General features: G+C 45.9%; 1 protein-coding gene across 1 annotated transcript in view; it reads left to right on the forward strand.

The window, feature by feature from the left end:
• The window catches only part of LOC115126217 (DNA polymerase theta-like), a 36,939-nt gene that overhangs the window by 14,083 nt on the left and 479 nt on the right, over positions 1 to 22,377 (forward strand). Inside the window, exons 5-7 of the mRNA XM_065015943.1 lie at positions 10,853 to 10,964; positions 13,519 to 13,616; positions 21,784 to 21,866. Of these exons, the coding sequence (XP_064872015.1) occupies positions 10,853 to 10,964; positions 13,519 to 13,616; positions 21,784 to 21,866 (293 nt within the window). The remainder of the gene's footprint in view (positions 1 to 10,852; positions 10,965 to 13,518; positions 13,617 to 21,783; positions 21,867 to 22,377) is intronic.

Consider the following 22,377-nt stretch of genomic DNA (forward strand, 5'->3'; position numbering starts at 1 on the left):
ACTGACTATGACTGGTCCACCTAGCTATCTGGAGATGAATGTCCTGACTATGACTGGTCCACCTAGCTATCTGAAGATGAATGTACTGATGGCTGACTGGTCCACCTAGCTATCTGGAGATTAATGTACTGACTATGACTGGTCCACGTAGCTATTTGGAGATGAATGTACTGACTATGACTGGTCCACCTAGCTATCTGGAGATGAATGTACTGATGGATGACTGGTCCACCTAGCTATCTGGAGATGAATGTACTGACTATGACTGGTCCACCTAGCTATCTGGAGATGAATGTACTGACTATGACTGGTCCACCTAGCTATCTGAAGATGAATGTACTGACTATGACTGGTCCACCTAGCTATCTGAAGATGAATGTACTGACTATGACTGGTCCACCTAGCTATCTGGAGATGAATGTACTGATGGATGACTGGTCCACCTAGCTATCTGGAGATGAATGTACTGACTATGACTGGTCCACCTAGCTATCTGGAGATGAATGTACTGATGGATGACTGGTCCACCTAGCTATCTGGAGATGAATGTACTGACTATGACTGGTCCACCTAGCTATCTGGAGATGAATGTACTGACTATGACTGGTCCACCTAGCTATCTGGAGATGAATGTACTGACTATGACTGGTCCACCTACCTATCTGAAGATGAATGTACTGACTATGACTGGTCCACCTAGCTATCTGATGAATGTACTGACTATGACTGGTCCACCTAGCTATCTGAAGATGAATGTACTGACTATGACTGGTCCACCTAGCTATCTGAAGATGAATGTCCTGACTATGACTGGTCCACCTAGCTATCTGAAGATGAATGTACTGATGGCTGACTGGTCCACCTAGCTATCTGGAGATTAATGTACTGACTATGACTGGTCCACGTAGCTATTTGGAAATGAATGTACTGACTATGACTGGTCCACCTAGCTAACTGGAGATGAATGTACTGATGGATGACTGGTCCACCTAGCTATCTGGAGATGAATGTACTGACTATGACTAGTCCACCTAGCTATCTGGAGATGAATGTACTGACTATGACTGGTCCACCTAGCTATCTGGAGATGAATGTACTGATGGATGACTGGTCCACCTAGCTATCTGGAGATGAATGTACTGACTATGACTGGTCCACCTAGCTATCTGGAGATGAATGTACTGACTATGACTGGTCCACCTAGCTATCTGAAGATGAATGTACTGACTATGACTGGTCCACGTAGCTATCTGAAGATGAATGTACTGACTATGACTGGTCCACCTAGCTATCTGAAGATGAATGTCCTGACTATGACTGGTCCACCTAGCTATCTGGAGATGAATGTACTGATGGATGACTGGTCCACCTAGCTATCTGGAGATGAATGTACTGATGGATGACTGGTCCACCTAGCTATCTGGAGATGAATGTACTGACTATGACTGGTCCACCTAGCTATCTGAAGATGAATGTACTGACTATGACTGGTCCACCTAGCTATCTGGAGATGAATGTACTGACTATGACTGGTCCACCTAGCTATCTGGAGATGAATGTACTGACTATGACTGGTCCACCTAGCTATCTGAAGATGAATGTACTGACTATGACTGGTCCACCTAGCTATCTGAAGATGAATGTACTGACTATGACTGGTCCACCTAGCTATCTGGAGATTAATGTACTGACTATGACTGGTCCACCTAGCTATCTGAAGATGAATGTACTGACTATGACTGGTCCACCTAGCTATCTGGAGATGAATGTACTGACTATGACTGGTCCACCTAGCTATCTGGAGATGAATGTCCTGACTATGACTGGTCCACCTAGCTATCTGGAGATGAATGTACTGACTATGACTGGTCCACCTAGCTATCTGCAGATGAATGTCCTGACTATGACTGGTCCACCTAGCTATCTGGAGATTAATGTACTGACTATGACTGGTCCACGTAGCTATCTGAAGATGAATGTACTGACTATGACTGGTCCACCTAGCTATCTGAAGATGAATGTCCTGACTATGACTGGTCCACCTAGCTATCTGGAGATGAATGTACTGATGGATGACTGGTCCACCTAGCTATCTGGAGATGAATGTACTGACTATGACTGGTCCACCTAGCTATCTGGAGATGAATGTACTGACTATGACTGGTCCACCTAGCTATCTGGAGATGAATGTACTGACTATGACTGGTCCACCTACCTATCTGAAGATGAATGTACTGACTATGACTGGTCCACCTAGCTATCTGATGAATGTACTGACTATGACTGGTCCACGTAGCTATCTGAAGATGAATGTACTGACTATGACTGGTCCACCTAGCTATCTGAAGATGAATGTCCTGACTATGACTGGTCCACCTAGCTATCTGAAGATGAATGTACTGATGGCTGACTGGTCCACCTAGCTATCTGGAGATTAATGTACTGACTATGACTGGTCCACGTAGCTATTTGGAGATGAATGTACTGACTATGACTGGTCCACCTAGCTAACTGGAGATGAATGTACTGATGGATGACTGGTCCACCTAGCTATCTGGAGATGAATGTACTGACTATGACTAGTCCACCTAGCTATCTGGAGATGAATGTACTGACTATGACTGGTCCACCTAGCTATCTGAAGATGAATGTACTGACTATGACTGGTCCACGTAGCTATCTGAAGATGAATGTACTGACTATGACTGGTCCACCTAGCTATCTGAAGATGAATGTCCTGACTATGACTGGTCCACCTAGCTATCTGAAGATGAATGTACTGATGGCTGACTGGTCCACCTAGCTATCTGGAGATTAATGTACTGACTATGACTGGTCCACGTAGCTATTTGGAGATGAATGTACTGACTATGACTGGTCCACCTAGCTATCTGGAGATGAATGTACTGATGGATGACTGGTCCACCTAGCTATCTGGAGATGAATGTCCTGACTATGACTGGTCCACCTAGCTATCTGGAGATGAATGTACTGACTATGACTGGTCCACCTAGCTATCTGGAGATGAATGTCCTGACTATGACTGGTCCACCTAGCTATCTGGAGATGAATGTACTGACTATGACTGGTCCACCTAGCTATCTGGAGATGAATGTACTGACTATGACTGGTCCACCTAGCTATCTGGAGATGAATGTCCTGACTATGACTGGTCCACCTAGCTATCTGGAGATGAATGTCCTGACTATGACTGGTCCACGTAGCTATCTGAAGATGAATGTACTGACTATGACTGGTCCACCTAGCTATCTGGAGATGAATGTCCTGACTATGACTGGTCCACGTAGCTATCTGAAGATGAATGTACTGACTATGACTGGTCCACCTAGCTATCTGGAGATGAATGTACTGACTATGACTGGTCCACCTAGCTATCTGGAGATGAATGTCCTGACTATGACTGGTCCACCTAGCTATCTGAAGATGAATGTACTGATGGATGACTGGTCCACCTAGCTATCTGGAGATGAATGTACTGACTATGACTGGTCCACCTAGCTATCTGGAGATGAATGTACTGATGGATGACTGGTCCACCTAGCTATCTGGAGATGAATGTACTGATGGATGACTGGTCCACCTAGCTATCTGGAGATGAATGTACTGACTATGACTGGTCCACCTAGCTATCTGGAGATGAATGTACTGACTATGACTGGTCCACCTAGCTATCTGAAGATGAATGTACTGACTATGACTGGTCCACCTAGCTATCTGGAGATGAATGTACTGACTATGACTGGTCCACCTAGCTATCTGGAGATGAATGTACTGACTATGACTGGTCCACCTAGCTATCTGAAGATGAATGTACTGACTATGACTGGTCCACCTAGCTATCTGAAGATGAATGTACTGACTATGACTGGTCCACCTAGCTATCTGGAGATTAATGTACTGACTATGACTGGTCCACCTAGCTATCTGAAGATGAATGTACTGACTATGACTGGTCCACCTAGCTATCTGGAGATGAATGTCCTGACTATGACTGGTCCACCTAGCTATCTGGAGATGAATGTACTGACTATGACTGGTCCACCTAGCTATCTGGAGATGAATGTCCTGACTATGACTGGTCCACCTAGCTATCTGGAGATGAATGTACTGACTATGACTGGTTCACGTAGCTATCTGAAGATGAATGTACTGACTATGACTGGTCCACCTAGCTATCTGAAGATGAATGTCCTGACTATGACTGGTCCACCTAGCTATCTGAAGATGAATGTACTGATGGCTGACTGGTCCACCTAGCTATCTGGAGATTAATGTACTGACTATGACTGGTCCACCTAGCTATCTGGAGATGAATGTACTGATGGATGACTGGTCCACCTAGCTATCTGGAGATGAATGTACTGACTATGACTGGTCCACCTAGCTATCTGGAGATGAATGTACTGACTATGACTGGTCCACCTAGCTATCTGAAGATGAATGTACTGACTATGACTGGTCCACCTAGCTATCTGAAGATGAATGTACTGACTATGACTGGTCCACCTAGCTATCTGGAGATGAATGTACTGATGGATGACTGGTCCACCTAGCTATCTGGAGATGAATGTACTGACTATGACTGGTCCACCTAGCTATCTGGAGATGAATGTACTGATGGATGACTGGTCCACCTAGCTATCTGGAGATGAATGTACTGACTATGACTGGTCCACCTAGCTATCTGGAGATGAATGTACTGACTATGACTGGTCCACCTAGCTATCTGGAGATGAATGTACTGACTATGACTGGTCCACCTACCTATCTGAAGATGAATGTACTGACTATGACTGGTCCACCTAGCTATCTGATGAATGTACTGACTATGACTGGTCCACCTAGCTATCTGAAGATGAATGTACTGACTATGACTGGTCCACCTAGCTATCTGAAGATGAATGTCCTGACTATGACTGGTCCACCTAGCTATCTGAAGATGAATGTACTGATGGCTGACTGGTCCACCTAGCTATCTGGAGATTAATGTACTGACTATGACTGGTCCACGTAGCTATTTGGAGATGAATGTACTGACTATGACTGGTCCACCTAGCTAACTGGAGATGAATGTACTGATGGATGACTGGTCCACCTAGCTATCTGGAGATGAATGTACTGACTATGACTAGTCCACCTAGCTATCTGGAGATGAATGTACTGACTATGACTGGTCCACCTAGCTATCTGGAGATGAATGTACTGATGGATGACTGGTCCACCTAGCTATCTGGAGATGAATGTACTGACTATGACTGGTCCACCTAGCTATCTGGAGATGAATGTACTGACTATGACTGGTCCACCTAGCTATCTGAAGATGAATGTACTGACTATGACTGGTCCACGTAGCTATCTGAAGATGAATGTACTGACTATGACTGGTCCACCTAGCTATCTGAAGATGAATGTCCTGACTATGACTGGTCCACCTAGCTATCTGAAGATGAATGTACTGATGGCTGACTGGTCCACCTAGCTATCTGGAGATTAATGTACTGACTATGACTGGTCCACGTCTATTTGGAGATGAATGTACTGACTATGACTGGTCCACCTAGCTATCTGGAGATGAATGTACTGATGGATGACTGGTCCACCTAGCTATCTGGAGATGAATGTCCTGACTATGACTGGTCCACCTAGCTATCTGGAGATGAATGTACTGACTATGACTGGTCCACCTAGCTATCTGGAGATGAATGTCCTGACTATGACTGGTCCACCTAGCTATCTGGAGATGAATGTACTGACTATGACTGGTCCACCTAGCTATCTGGAGATGAATGTACTGATCTGGTCCACCTAGCTATCTGGAGATGAATGTACTGACTATGACTGGTCCACCTAGCTATCTGGAGATGAATGTCCTGACTATGACTGGTCCACCTAGCTATCTGGAGATGAATGTCCTGACTATGACTGGTCCACGTAGCTATCTGAAGATGAATGTACTGACTATGACTGGTCCACCTAGCTATCTGGAGATGAATGTCCTGACTATGACTGGTCCACCTAGCTATCTGAAGATGAATGTACTGACTATGACTGGTCCACCTAGCTATCTGAAGATGAATGTACTGATGGATGACTGGTCCACCTAGCTATCTGGAGATGAATGTACTGACTATGACTGGTCCACCTAGCTATCTGGAGATGAATGTACTGATGGATGACTGGTCCACCTAGCTATCTGGAGATGAATGTACTGATGGATGACTGGTCCACCTAGCTATCTGGAGATGAATGTACTGACTATGACTGGTCCACCTAGCTATCTGGAGATGAATGTACTGACTATGACTGGTCCACCTAGCTATCTGGAGATGAATGTACTGATGGATGACTGGTCCACCTAGCTATCTGGAGATGAATGTACTGACTATGACTGGTCCACCTAGCTATCTGGAGATGAATGTACTGACTATGACTGGTCCACCTAGCTATCTGAAGATGAATGTACTGACTATGACTGGTCCACGTAGCTATCTGAAGATGAATGTACTGACTATGACTGGTCCACCTAGCTATCTGAAGATGAATGTCCTGACTATGACTGGTCCACCTAGCTATCTGGAGATGAATGTACTGATGGATGACTGGTCCACCTAGCTATCTGGAGATGAATGTACTGACTATGACTGGTCCACCTAGCTATCTGAAGATGAATGTACTGACTATGACTGGTCCACCTAGCTATCTGGAGATGAATGTACTGACTATGACTGGTCCACCTAGCTATCTGGAGATGAATGTACTGACTATGACTGGTCCACCTAGCTATCTGAAGATGAATGTACTGACTATGACTGGTCCACCTAGCTATCTGAAGATGAATGTACTGACTATGACTGGACCACCTAGCTATCTGGAGATTAATGTACTGACTATGACTGGTCCACCTAGCTATCTGAAGATGAATGTACTGACTATGACTGGTCCACCTAGCTATCTGGAGATGAATGTACTGACTATGACTGGTCCACCTAGCTATCTGGAGATGAATGTCCTGACTATGACTGGTCCACCTAGCTATCTGGAGATGAATGTACTGACTATGACTGGTCCACCTAGCTATCTGCAGATGAATGTCCTGACTATGACTGGTCCACCTAGCTATCTGGAGATTAATGTACTGACTATGACTGGTCCACGTAGCTATCTGAAGATGAATGTACTGACTATGACTGGTCCACCTAGCTATCTGAAGATGAATGTCCTGACTATGACTGGTCCACCTAGCTATCTGAAGATGAATGTACTGATGGCTGACTGGTCCACCTAGCTATCTGGAGATTAATGTACTGACTATGACTGGTCCACGTAGCTATTTGGAGATGAATGTACTGACTATGACTGGTCCACCTAGCTATCTGGAGAAGAATGTACTGATGGATGACTGGTCCACCTAGCTATCTGGAGATGAATGTACTGACTATGACTGGTCCACCTAGCTATCTGGAGATGAATGTACTGACTATGACTGGTCCACCTAGCTATCTGAAGATGAATGTACTGACTATGACTGGTCCACCTAGCTATCTGAAGATGAATGTACTGACTATGACTGGTCCACCTAGCTATCTGGAGATGAATGTACTGATGGATGACTGGTCCACCTAGCTATCTGGAGATGAATGTACTGACTATGACTGGTCCACCTAGCTATCTGGAGATGAATGTACTGATGGATGACTGGTCCACCTAGCTATCTGGAGATGAATGTACTGACTATGACTGGTCCACCTAGCTATCTGGAGATGAATGTACTGACTATGACTGGTCCACCTAGCTATCTGGAGATGAATGTACTGACTATGACTGGTCCACCTACCTATCTGAAGATGAATGTACTGACTATGACTGGTCCACCTAGCTATCTGATGAATGTACTGACTATGACTGGTCCACCTAGCTATCTGAAGATGAATGTACTGACTATGACTGGTCCACCTAGCTATCTGAAGATGAATGTCCTGACTATGACTGGTCCACCTAGCTATCTGAAGATGAATGTACTGATGGCTGACTGGTCCACCTAGCTATCTGGAGATTAATGTACTGACTATGACTGGTCCACGTAGCTATTTGGAGATGAATGTACTGACTATGACTGGTCCACCTAGCTAACTGGAGATGAATGTACTGATGGATGACTGGTCCACCTAGCTATCTGGAGATGAATGTACTGACTATGACTAGTCCACCTAGCTATCTGGAGATGAATGTACTGACTATGACTGGTCCACCTAGCTATCTGAAGATGAATGTACTGACTATGACTGGTCCACGTAGCTATCTGAAGATGAATGTACTGACTATGACTGGTCCACCTAGCTATCTGAAGATGAATGTCCTGACTATGACTGGTCCACCTAGCTATCTGAAGATGAATGTACTGATGGCTGACTGGTCCACCTAGCTATCTGGAGATTAATGTACTGACTATGACTGGTCCACGTAGCTATTTGGAGATGAATGTACTGACTATGACTGGTCCACCTAGCTATCTGGAGATGAATGTACTGATGGATGACTGGTCCACCTAGCTATCTGGAGATGAATGTCCTGACTATGACTGGTCCACCTAGCTATCTGGAGATGAATGTACTGACTATGACTGGTCCACCTAGCTATCTGGAGATGAATGTCCTGACTATGACTGGTCCACCTAGCTATCTGGAGATGAATGTACTGACTATGACTGGTCCACCTAGCTATCTGGAGATGAATGTACTGACTATGACTGGTCCACCTAGCTATCTGGAGATGAATGTCCTGACTATGACTGGTCCACCTAGCTATCTGGAGATGAATGTCCTGACTATGACTGGTCCACGTAGCTATCTGAAGATGAATGTACTGACTATGACTGGTCCACCTAGCTATCTGGAGATGAATGTCCTGACTATGACTGGTCCACGTAGCTATCTGAAGATGAATGTACTGACTATGACTGGTCCACCTAGCTATCTGGAGATGAATGTACTGACTATGACTGGTCCACCTAGCTATCTGGAGATGAATGTCCTGACTATGACTGGTCCACCTAGCTATCTGAAGATGAATGTACTGATGGATGACTGGTCCACCTAGCTATCTGGAGATGAATGTACTGACTATGACTGGTCCACCTAGCTATCTGGAGATGAATGTACTGATGGATGACTGGTCCACCTAGCTATCTGGAGATGAATGTACTGATGGATGACTGGTCCACCTAGCTATCTGGAGATGAATGTACTGACTATGACTGGTCCACCTAGCTATCTGGAGATGAATGTACTGACTATGACTGGTCCACCTAGCTATCTGAAGATGAATGTACTGACTATGACTGGTCCACCTAGCTATCTGGAGATGAATGTACTGACTATGACTGGTCCACCTAGCTATCTGGAGATGAATGTACTGACTATGACTGGTCCACCTAGCTATCTGAAGATGAATGTACTGACTATGACTGGTCCACCTAGCTATCTGAAGATGAATGTACTGACTATGACTGGTCCACCTAGCTATCTGGAGATTAATGTACTGACTATGACTGGTCCACCTAGCTATCTGAAGATGAATGTACTGACTATGACTGGTCCACCTAGCTATCTGGAGATGAATGTCCTGACTATGACTGGTCCACCTAGCTATCTGGAGATGAATGTACTGACTATGACTGGTCCACCTAGCTATCTGCAGATGAATGTCCTGACTATGACTGGTCCACCTAGCTATCTGGAGATTAATGTACTGACTATGACTGGTCCACGTAGCTATCTGAAGATGAATGTACTGACTATGACTGGTCCACCTAGCTATCTGAAGATGAATGTCCTGACTATGACTGGTCCACCTAGCTATCTGAAGATGAATGTACTGATGGCTGACTGGTCCACCTAGCTATCTGGAGATTAATGTACTGACTATGACTGGTCCACCTAGCTATCTGGAGATGAATGTACTGATGGATGACTGGTCCACCTAGCTATCTGGAGATGAATGTACTGACTATGACTGGTCCACCTAGCTATCTGAAGATGAATGTACTGATGGATGACTGGTCCACCTAGCTATCTGGAGATGAATGTACTGACTATGACTGGTCCACCTAGCTATCTGGAGATGAATGTACTGATGGATGACTGGTCCACCTAGCTATCTGGAGATGAATGTACTGATGGATGACTGGTCCACCTAGCTATCTGGAGATGAATGTACTGACTATGACTGGTCCACCTAGCTATCTGGAGATGAATGTACTGACTATGACTGGTCCACCTAGCTATCTGAAGATGAATGTACTGACTATGACTGGTCCACCTAGCTATCTGAAGATGAATGTACTGACTATGACTGGTCCACCTAGCTATCTGGAGATGAATGTCCTGACTATGACTGGTCCACCTAGCTATCTGGAGATTAATGTACTGATGGATGACTGGTCCACCTAGCTATCTGAAGATGAATGTACTGACTATGACTGGTCCACCTAGCTATCTGGAGATGAATGTACTGATGGATGACTACAATGTAATGTAGACACATCATTTATACGTCTGTCTGCGTGTCTGTCTGCTTGTGTCTGTCTGCGTGTCTGCGTGTCTGTCTGCTTGTGTCTGTCTGCGTGTCTGTCTGCGTGTCTGTCTGCGTGTCTGTCTGCTTGTGTCTGTCTGCGTGTCTGTCTGCGTGTCTGTCTGCGTGTCTGTCTGCGTGTCTGTCTGCATTCTGCGTGTCTGTCTGCTTGTGTCTGTCTGCTTGTGTCTGTCTGCTTGTGTCTGTCTGCGTGTCTGTCTGCGTGTCTGTCTGCGTGTCTGCGTGTCTGTCTGCGTGTCAGGCAGAGTGAGCTTCACAGAGCCAAACATCCAGAACGTTCCGAAGGACTTTGAGATCCAGATGGCCTCTGTGGTGGAGGAGAGCCCGCCCTCACAAGATGGACGCCGGACTGGGTGGGAAAAACTATTTATAACTACTAACCCTAACCTTGACAAGATGGATGCCGGACTGGGTTGGAATAACTATCTATAACTACTAACCCTAACCTTGACAAGATGGACGCCGGACTGGGTGGGAATAACTATTTATAACTACTAACCCTAACCTTGACAAGATGGATGCCAGACTGGGTGGGAATAACTATTTATTATACTGTTAAACTATCTATAACTACTAATCCTAACCTTGACAAGATGGATGCCGGACTGGGTGGGAATAACTATTTATTATACTGTTAAACTATCTATAACTACTAATCCTAACCTTGACAAGATGGCCGCCGGACTGGGTGGGAATAACCATATGTATTGGGTACGTAACCCATTAGCAGGGGTGGGAATAACCATATGTATTGGGTACGTAACCCATTAGTAGTGGTGGGAATAACCATATGTATTGGGTACGTAACCCATTAGTAGTGGTGGGAATAACCATATGTATTGGGTACGTAACCCATTAGCAGGGGTGGGAATAACCATATGTATTGGGTACGTAACCCATTAGTAGTGGTGGGAATAACCATATGTATTGGGTACGTAACCCATTAGCAGGGGTGGGAAAAGTACCCAATAGTCATACTGTAGTAAAAGTAAAGATACCTTCATAGAAAGTTACTGAAGTAAAAGTCACCCAGTAAAATACTACTTCAGGAAAAGTCAGAAAGTATTTGGTTCTAAATATATTTAAGTATCTAAAGTAAATGTAATTGATAAAATATATTTAACTATCAAAAGTAAAAGTATAAATAATTTCAAATTCCTGATATTAAGCAAAGCAGACCGCACCATTTTCTTGTTTTAAAATGTACAGATAGCCAGGGGAACACTCCAACTCTCAGATATCATTACAGATAGCCAGGGGAACACTCCAACACTCAGACATCATTACAGATAGCCAGGGGAACACTCCAACACTCAGACATTATTTACAGATAGCCAGGGGAACACTCCAACACTCAGACATCATTACAGATAGCCAGGGGAACACTCCAACACTCAGACATCATTACAGATAGCCAGGGGAACACTCCAACACTCAGACATCATTACAGATAGCCAGGGGAACACTCCAACACTCAGACATCATTACAGATAGCCAGGGGAACACTCCAACACTCAGACATCATTACAGATAGCCAGGGGAACACTCCAACACTCAGACATCATTACAGATAGCCAGGGAACACTCCAACACTCAGACATCATTACAGATAGCCAGGGAACACTCCAACACTCAGACATCATTACAGATAGCCAGGGGAACACTCCAACACTCAGACATCATTACAGATAGCCAGGGGAACACTCCAACACTCAGACATCATTACAGATAGCCAGGGGAACACCCCAACACTCAGACATCATTTACAGATGGCCAGGGGAACACAATAACACTCAGACATCATTACAGATAGCCAGGGGAACACTCCACTCAGACATCATTACATATAGCCAGGGGAACACTCCAACACTCAGACATCATTACATATAGCCAGGGGAACACTCCAACACTAAGACATCATTACAGATAGCCAGGGGAACACTCCACTCAGACATCATTACATATAGCCAGGGGAACACTCCAACACTCAGACATCATTTACAAACGCTGCATTTCTGTTTATTGAGTCCGACAGATCAGAGGCAGTAGGGATAACCAAGAGCGCAAATTGGCCCATTTTCCTGTCCTAAGCATTCAAAATGTAACGAGTACTTTTGGGTGTCCACTCACTGACTCACCCAATGATATGTCCACTCACTGACTCACCCAATGATATGTCCACTCACTGACTCACCCAATGATATGTCCACTCACTGACTCACCCAATGATATGTCCACTCACTGACTCACCCAATGATATGTCCACTCACTGACTCACCCAATGATATGTCCACTCACTGACTCACCCAATGATATGTCCACTCACTGACTCACCCAATGATATGTCCACTCACTGACTCACCCAATGATATGTCCACTCACTGACTCACCCAATGATATGTCCACTCACTGACTCACCCAATGATATGTCCACTCTGACTCACCCAATGATATGTCCACTCACTGACTCACCCAATGATATGTCCACTCACTGACTCACCCAATGATATGTCCACTCACTGACTCACCCAATGATATGTCCACTCACTGACTCACCCAATGATATGTCCACTCACTGACTCACCCAATGATATGTCCACTCACTGACTCACCCAATGATATGTCCACTCAGGCTCAATACAAGATACTCCGGCTGTAGGCTAAAATGGTGCTGTTGGCAAAATTTTGGGAGTTGAGAAATAGCTTTGGTAGCTACGGACCGATGAGATTCTCCTCTTTTCAGTAGGCCTAGCCAAACGGTTTACCCACAAGTGTATTTGTTTGCTCACTAACAGCTCAACAATCACCTGTCTGGTATTTTCTGCTGCTCATATTCCAGGCCTCCCGACTGTAGGCCTGGGTGCTTAAAAACAATCAGAATAAGGTCATGATGTTCTTCCTTCTCAGTCGGGGCCGTTCCAGGCTGATCAGACTTCCAGCTCCTCCTCCTGAAGGGGCCGTGGCCTTCTCCGTCAGCATGAGACACGCCTTTGTACCTTTCACAGGTAACTCATCCACCTAACACCTTTCACAGGTAACTCCTCTACCTAACACCTTTCACAGGTAACTCCTCCACCTAACACCTTTCACAGGTAACTCCTCCACCTAACACCTTTCACAGGTAACTCCTCCACCTAACACCTTTCACAGGTAACTCCTCCACCTAACACCTTTCACAGGTAACTCCTCCACCTAACACCTTTCACAGGTAACTCCTCCACCTAACACCTTTCACAGGTAACTCCTCCACCTAACACCTTTCACAGGTAACTCCTCCACCTAACACCTTTCACAGGTAAATTCTCCACCTAACACCTTTCACAGGTAAATTCTCCACCTAACACCTTTCACAGGTAAATTCTCCACCTAACACCTTTCACAGGTAACTCCTCCACCTAACACCTTTCACAGGTAACTCCTCCACCTACCATGTCAGGCAGGCCACAGAGAGTCTATACTAATGGTACCACTTACTGCCAGGCCACAGAGAGTCTATACTAATGGTACCGCTTACTGCCAGGCCACAGAGAGTCTATACTAATGGTACCATGTCAGGCAGGCCACAGAGAGTCTATACTAATGGTACCATGTCAGACCGCTTAATGCCAGGCCACAGAGAGTCTATACTAATGGTACCATGTCAGACCGCTTACTGCCAGGCCACAGAGAGTCTATACTAATGGTACCATGTCAGACAGGCCACAGAGAGTCTATACTAATGGTACCATGTCAGACAGGCCACAGAGAGACTATACTAATGGTACTATGTCAGCCAGGCCACAGAGAGTCTATACTAATGGTACCATGTCAGACAGGCCACAGAGAGTCTATACTAATGGTATCATGTCAGACAGCTTACTGCCAGGCCACAGAGAGTCTATACTAATGGTACCATGTCAGGCAGGCCACAGAGAGTCTATACTAATGGTACCATGTCAGGCAGACCACAGAGAGTCTATACTAATGGTACCATGTCAGACCGCTTAATGCCAGGCCACAGAGAGTCTATACTAATGGTACCACTTACTGCCAGGCCACAGAGAGTCAATACTAATGGTACCATGTCAGACCGCTTAATGCCAGGCCACAGAGAGTCTATACTAATGGTACCACTTACTGCCAGGCCACAGAGAGTCTATACTAATGGTACCATGTCAGACAGGCCACAGAGAGTCTATACTAATGGTACCATGTCAGACAGGCCACAGAGAGTCTATACTAATGGTACCATGTCAGACAGGCCACAGAGAGTCTATACTAATGGTACCATGTCAGACAGGCCACAGAGAGTCTATACTAATGGTACCACTTACTGCCAGGCCACAGAGAGTCTATACTAATGGTACCATGTCAGACAGGCCACAGAGAGTCTATACTAATGGTACCATGTCAGGCAGGCCACAGAGAGTCTATACTAATGGTACCATGTCAGACAGGCCACATAGAGTATATACTAATGGTACCATGTCAGGCAGGCCACAGAGAGTCTATACTAATGGTACCATGTCAGACCGCTTCCTGACAGGCCACAGAGAGTCTACACTAATGGTACCATGTCAGACAGGCCACAGAGTCTATACTAATGGTACCATGTCAGACCGCTTACTGCCAGGCCACAGAGAGTCTATACTAATGGTACCATGTCAGACCGCTTCCTGACAGGCCACAGAGAGTCTACACTAATGGTACCATGTCAGACAGGCCACAGAGTCTATACTAATGGTACCATGTCAGACCGCTTACTGCCAGGCCACAGAGAGTCTATACTAATGGTACCATGTCAGACCGCTTCCTGACAGGCCACAGAGAGTCTACACTAATGGTACCATGTCAGACAGGCCACAGAGTCTATACTAATGGTACCATGTCAGACCGCTTACTGCCAGGCCACAGAGAGTCTATACTAATGGTACCATGTCAGACCGCTTCCTGACAGGCCACAGAGAGTCTATACTAATGGTACCATGTCAGGCAGGCCACAGAGAGTCTATACTAATGGTACCACTTACTGCCAGGCCACAGAGGGTCTATACTAATGGTACTATGTCAGGCAGGCCACAGAGAGTCTATACTAATGGTACCGCTTACTGCCAGGCCACAGAGTCTATACTAATGGTACCATGTCAGACCGCTTACTGCCAGGCCACAGAGAGTCTATACTAATGGTACCATGTCAGACCACTTACTGCCAGGCCACAGAGAGTCTATACTAATGGTACCATGTCAGACAGGCCACAGAGAGTCAATACTAATGGTACCATGTCAGACCGCTTAATGCCAGGCCACAGAGAGTCTATACTAATGGTACCACTTACTGCCAGGCCACAGAGAGTCTATACTAATGGTACCATGTCAGACAGGCCACATAGAGTATATACTAATGGTACCATGTCAGGCAGGCCACAGAGAGTCTATACTAATGGTACCATGTCAGACCGCTTCCTGACAGGCCACAGAGAGTCTACACTAATGGTACCATGTCAGACAGGCCACAGAGTCTATACTAATGGTACCATGTCAGACCGCTTACTGCCAGGCCACAGAGAGTCTATACTAATGGTACCATGTCAGACCGCTTCCTGACAGGCCACAGAGAGTCTACACTAATGGTACCATGTCAGACAGGCCACAGAGTCTATACTAATGGTACCATGTCAGACCGCTTACTGCCAGGCCACAGAGAGTCTATACTAATGGTACCATGTCAGACCGCTTCCTGACAGGCCACAGAGAGTCTATACTAATGGTACCATGTCAGGCAGGCCACAGAGAGTCTATACTAATGGTACCACTTACTGCCAGGCCACAGAGGGTCTATACTAATGGTACCATGTCAGACAGGCCACAGAGAGTCTATACTAATGGTACTATGTCAGGCAGGCCACAGAGAGTCTATACTAATGGTACCATGTCAGGCAGGCCACAGAGAGTCTATACTAATGGTACCATGTCAGACAGGCCACATAGAGTATATACTAATGGTACCATGTCAGGCAGGCCACAGAGAGTCTATACTAATGGTACCATGTCAGACCGCTTCCTGACAGGCCACAGAGAGTCTACACTAATGGTACCATGTCAGACAGGCCACAGAGTCTATACTAATGGTACCATGTCAGACCGCTTACTGCCAGGCCACAGAGAGTCTATACTAATGGTACCATGTCAGACCGCTTCCTGACAGGCCACAGAGAGTCTACACTAATGGTACCATGTCAGACAGGCCACAGAGTCTATACTAATGGTACCATGTCAGACCGCTTACTGCCAGGCCACAGAGAGTCTATACTAATGGTACCATGTCAGACCGCTTCCTGACAGGCCACAGAGAGTCTATACTAATGGTACCATGTCAGGCAGGCCACAGAGAGTCTATACTAATGGTACCACTTACTGCCAGGCCACAGAGGGTCTATACTAATGGTACCATGTCAGACAGGCCACAGAGAGTCTCTACTAATGGTACTATGTCAGGCAGGCCACAGAGAGTCTATACTAATGGTACCGCTTACTGCCAGGCCACAGAGTCTATACTAATGGTACCATGTCAGACCGCTTACTGCCAGGCCACAGAGAGTCTATACTAATGGTACCATGTCAGACAGGCCACAGAGAGTCAATACTAATGGTACCATGTCAGACCGCTTAATGCCAGGCCACAGAGAGTCTATACTAATGGTACCACTTACTGCCAGGCCACAGAGAGTCTATACTAATGGTACCATGTCAGACAGGCCACATAGAGTATATACTAATGGTACCATGTCAGGCAGGCCACAGAGAGTCTATACTAATGGTACCATGTCAGACCGCTTCCTGACAGGCCACAGAGAGTCTACACTAATGGTACCATGTCAGACAGGCCACAGAGTCTATACTAATGGTACCATGTCAGACCGCTTACTGCCAGGCCACAGAGAGTCTATACTAATGGTACCATGTCAGACCGCTTCCTGACAGGCCACAGAGAGTCTATACTAATGGTACCATGTCAGGCAGGCCACAGAGAGTCTATACTAATGGTACCACTTACTGCCAGGCCACAGAGGGTCTATACTAATGGTACCATGTCAGACAGGCCACAGAGAGTCTATACTAATGGTACTATGTCAGGCAGGCCACAGAGAGTCTATACTAATGGTACCGCTTACTGCCAGGCCACAGAGTCTATACTAATGGTACCATGTCAGACCGCTTACTGCCAGGCCACAGAGAGTCTATACTAATGGTACCATGTCAGACCACTTACTGCCAGGCCACAGAGAGTCTATACTAATGGTACCATGTCAGACAGGCCACAGAGAGTCTATACTAATGGTACCATGTCAGACCGCTTACTGACAGGCCACAGAGAGTCTATACTAATGGTACCATGTCAGACAGCTTACTGCCAGGCCACAGAGAGTCTATACTAATGGTACCATGTCAGGCAGGCCACAGAGAGTCTATACTAATGGTACCATGTCAGGCAGGCCACAGAGAGTCTATACTAATGGTACCATGTCAGGCAGGCCACAGAGAGTCTATACTAATGGTACCATGTCAGACAGGCCACAGAGAGTCTATACTAATGGTACCATGTCAGACAGGCCACAGAGAGTATATACTAATGGTACCATGTCAGACAGGCCACAGAGAGTCTATACTAATGGTACCATGTCAGACCGCTTCCTGACAGGCCACAGAGAGTCTATACTAATGGTACCATGTCAGACAGGCCACAGAGAGTCAATACTAATGGTACCATGTCAGACAGGCCACAGAGAGTCAATACTAATGGTACCATGTCAGACAGGCCACAGAGAGTCTATACTAATGGTACCACTTACTGCCAGGCCACAGAGGGTCTATACTAATGGTACCATGTCAGACAGGCCACAGAGAGTCTATACTAATGGTACCATGTCAGACGGCTTACTGCCAGGCCACAGAGAGTCTATACTAATGGTACCATGTCAGACCGCTTCCTGACAGGCCACAGAGAGTCTATACTAATGTTACCATGTCAGACAGGCCACAGAGAGTCTATACTAATGGTACCATGTCAGGCAGGCCACAGAGAGTCTATACTAATGGTACCATGTCAGACAGGCCACAGAGAGTCTATACTAATGGTACTATGTCAGACAGGCCACAGAGAGTCTATACTAATGGTACCATGTCAGACAGGCCACAGAGAGTCTATACTAATGGTACCATGTCAGGCAGGCCACAGAGAGTCTATACTAATGGTACCATGTCAGACAGGCCACAGAGAGTCTATACTAATGGTGCCATGTCAGACAGGCCACAGAGAGTCTATACTAATGGTACCATGTCAGGCAGGCCACAGAGAGTCTATACTACTGGTACCATGTCAGACCGCTTCCTGACAGGCCACAGAGAGTCTATACTAATGGTACCATGTCAGACAGGCCACAGAGAGTCAATACTAATGGTACCATGTTAGACCGCTTAATGCCAGGCCACAGAGAGTCTATACTAATGGTACCACTTACTGCCAGGCCACAGAGAGTCTATACTAATGGTACCATGTCAGACCACTTACTGACAGGCCACAGAGAGTCCATACTAATGGTACCATGCCAGGCCACAGAGAGTCTATACTAATGGTACCATGTCAGACAGGCCACAGAGAGTCTATACTAATGGTACCATGTCAGACAGGCCACAGAGAGACTATACTAATGGTACTATGTCAGCCAGGCCACAGCGAGTCTATACTAATGGTACCATGTCAGACAGGCCACAGAGAGTCTATACTAATGGTACCATGTCAGACAGGCCACAGAGAGTCAATACTAATGGTACCATGTCAGACAGGCCACAGAGAGTCAATACTAATGGTACCATGTCAGACCGCTTAATGCCAGGCCACAGAGAGTCTATACTAATGGTACCACTTACTGCCAGGCCACAGAGAGTCTATACTAATGGTACCATGTCAGACCGCTTCCTGACAGGCCACAGAGAGTCTATACTAATGGTACCATGTCAGACAGGCCACAGAGAGTCTATACTAATGGTACCATGTCAGGCAGGCCACAGAGAGTCTATACTAATGGTACCATGTCAGACAGGCCACAGAGAGTCTATACTAATGGTACTATGTCAGACAGGCCACAGAGAGTCTATACTAATGGTACCATGTCAGACAGGCCACAGAGAGTCAATACTAATGGTACCATGTCAGACAGGCCACAGAGAGTCTATACTAATGGTACCATGTCAGCCAGGCCACAGAGAGACTATACTAATGGTACCATGTCAGACAGGCCACAGAGAGTCTATACTAATGGTACCATGTCAGGCAGGCCACAGAGAGTCTATACTAATGGTACCATGTCAGACAGGCCACAGAGAGTCTATACTAATGGTACTATGTCAGACAGGCCACAGAGAGTCTATACTAATGGTACCATGTCAGACAGGCCACAGAGAGTCAATACTAATGGTACCATGTCAGACAGGCCACAGAGAGTCTATACTAATGGTACCATGTCAGCCAGGCCACAGAGAGTCTATACTAATGGTACCATGTCAGCCAGGCCACAGAGAGACTATACTAATGGTACCATGTCAGACAGGCCACAGAGAGTCTATACTAATGGTACCATGTCAGACAGGCCACAGAGAGTCTATACTAATGGTACCTGCTTGTCTGTCTGTCTGTCTGTCTGTCCGTCCTATTTGAAGCACCCTGTCATTCCTGAAGTTGTATTGTATTGAATAGCTGCAATATTTCTGTGATCCAGTTGACTACTTCAAAATGGTGAAAGGCCTCAATGGTAAATAGTCTTTGGGCCAAGAGGGCCCACTATCCAACCCTACCTGTGTGTGTCAGATGCTTTTATCCAAAGTGATTAACAGTCATACATTTGACAAATGGTAACCCCAGCGGGAGTTGAACCCACATCCCTTGATGGGTAAGCTCTACTGACTGAGCCACATAGGACCTTTGTGTTATTCCTCATTTCACCCCCCAATTAAATGTAACAAGTAAAAGCCTTTATTGTCAGGGGAAACATATGTTTGCCAAAGCAACTAGATAATATACAGAAGTATAAAAAATATGAACATTAAACATGACACTCACAGAAGTTCCAAAAGAATAAAGACATTTCAAATGTTATATTATGTCTGTATACAGTGTTGTAATGATGTGCAAATAGTTAAAGTACAGAAGGGAAAATAAATCAACATAACTATGGGTTGTATTTACAATGGTGTTTGTTCTTCAATGGTTGCCCTTTTCTCGTGGCAACAGGTCACAAATCTTGCTGCTGTGATGGAACACTGTGGAATTTCACCCAGTAGATATGGGTGTTTATCAAAACAAGTTGGGTTTGTTATCAATCTCTTTGTGGATCTGTGTAATCTGAGGAAAATATGTCTCTAATATGGTCATATATTTGGCAGGAGGTTAGGAGGTGCAGCTCAGATTCCACCTCATTTTGTGGGCAGAGTGCTGTTTTTGTGGTTAATTCTTTCCAATGTGTCAAGTAATTATCTTTTTGTTTTCGTTGGGTCTAATTGTGTTGCTGTTCTGGGGCTCTGTGGGGTGTGTTTGTGAACAGAGCCCCAGGACCAGCTTGCTGAGGGGACTCTCCAGGTTCATCTCTCTGTAGGTGATGGCTTTGTCATGGAAGGTTTGGGAATCGCTTCCTTTTAGGTGGTCGTAGAATTTAACGGCTCTTTTCTGGATTTTGATAATTAGTGGGTATCGGCCTAATTCTGCTCTGCATTATTTGGTGTTTTACGTTGTACACTGAGGATATTTTTTGCAGAATTCTGCGTGCAGAGTCTCAATTTGGTGTTTGTCCCATTTTGTGAAGTCTTGGTTGGTGAGCGGACCCCAGACCTCACAACCATAAAGGGCAATGGGTTCTATGACTGATTCAAGTATTTTCTGCCAGATCCTAATTGGTATGCTTTTCTCTCTCCCGTGCTGTCCAAATTCTCTCTCCCTCTCTCTTTCTCCCTCCCCCCTCTCTCTTTCTCCCTCCTCCCTCTTCCCTCTGTCTCGTGCTCCCTCTCTCTTTCTTTCTCCCCACTCTGCCCCTACCTCTGTCTATCCATCCCTCTCCCCTCCCTGTCACCCCCTCTCTCTCCTTACCTCTCCTCTCTCTCCTTACCTCCTCTCTCCTTACCTCCTCTCTCTCCTCTCTCCAGGAGGGATGGTATTAGCAGCAGATTATTCCCAGTTGGAGCTCAGAGTGTTGGCTCACCTCTCTAAGGACAAACGTCTGCTACAGGTCACACACACACACACACACGGACACACACACACACACACACACGGACACACACGGACACACACACGGACACACGGACACACACACGGACACACACACGGACACACACACACACACGGACAAACACACGGACACACACACACACACGGACACACACACACACACACGGACACACACGGACACACACACACACACGGACACACACACACACACACGGACACACACACACACACACACACACACGGACACACACACACACACACACACGGACACACACACACGGACACACACACACACAGACACACACACACGGACACACACAGACACACACACACACAGACACACACACACGGACACACACGGACACACACACACACACGGACACACACACACACACACGGACACACACACACACACACACACACACACGGACACACACACACACGGACACACACACACGGACACACACACACACAGACACACACACACGGACACACACAGACACACACAC

This window comes from Oncorhynchus nerka, unplaced genomic scaffold (assembly GCF_034236695.1).
Source record: "Oncorhynchus nerka isolate Pitt River unplaced genomic scaffold, Oner_Uvic_2.0 unplaced_scaffold_1202, whole genome shotgun sequence".
NCBI classification, from domain to species: domain Eukaryota; kingdom Metazoa; phylum Chordata; class Actinopteri; order Salmoniformes; family Salmonidae; genus Oncorhynchus; species Oncorhynchus nerka.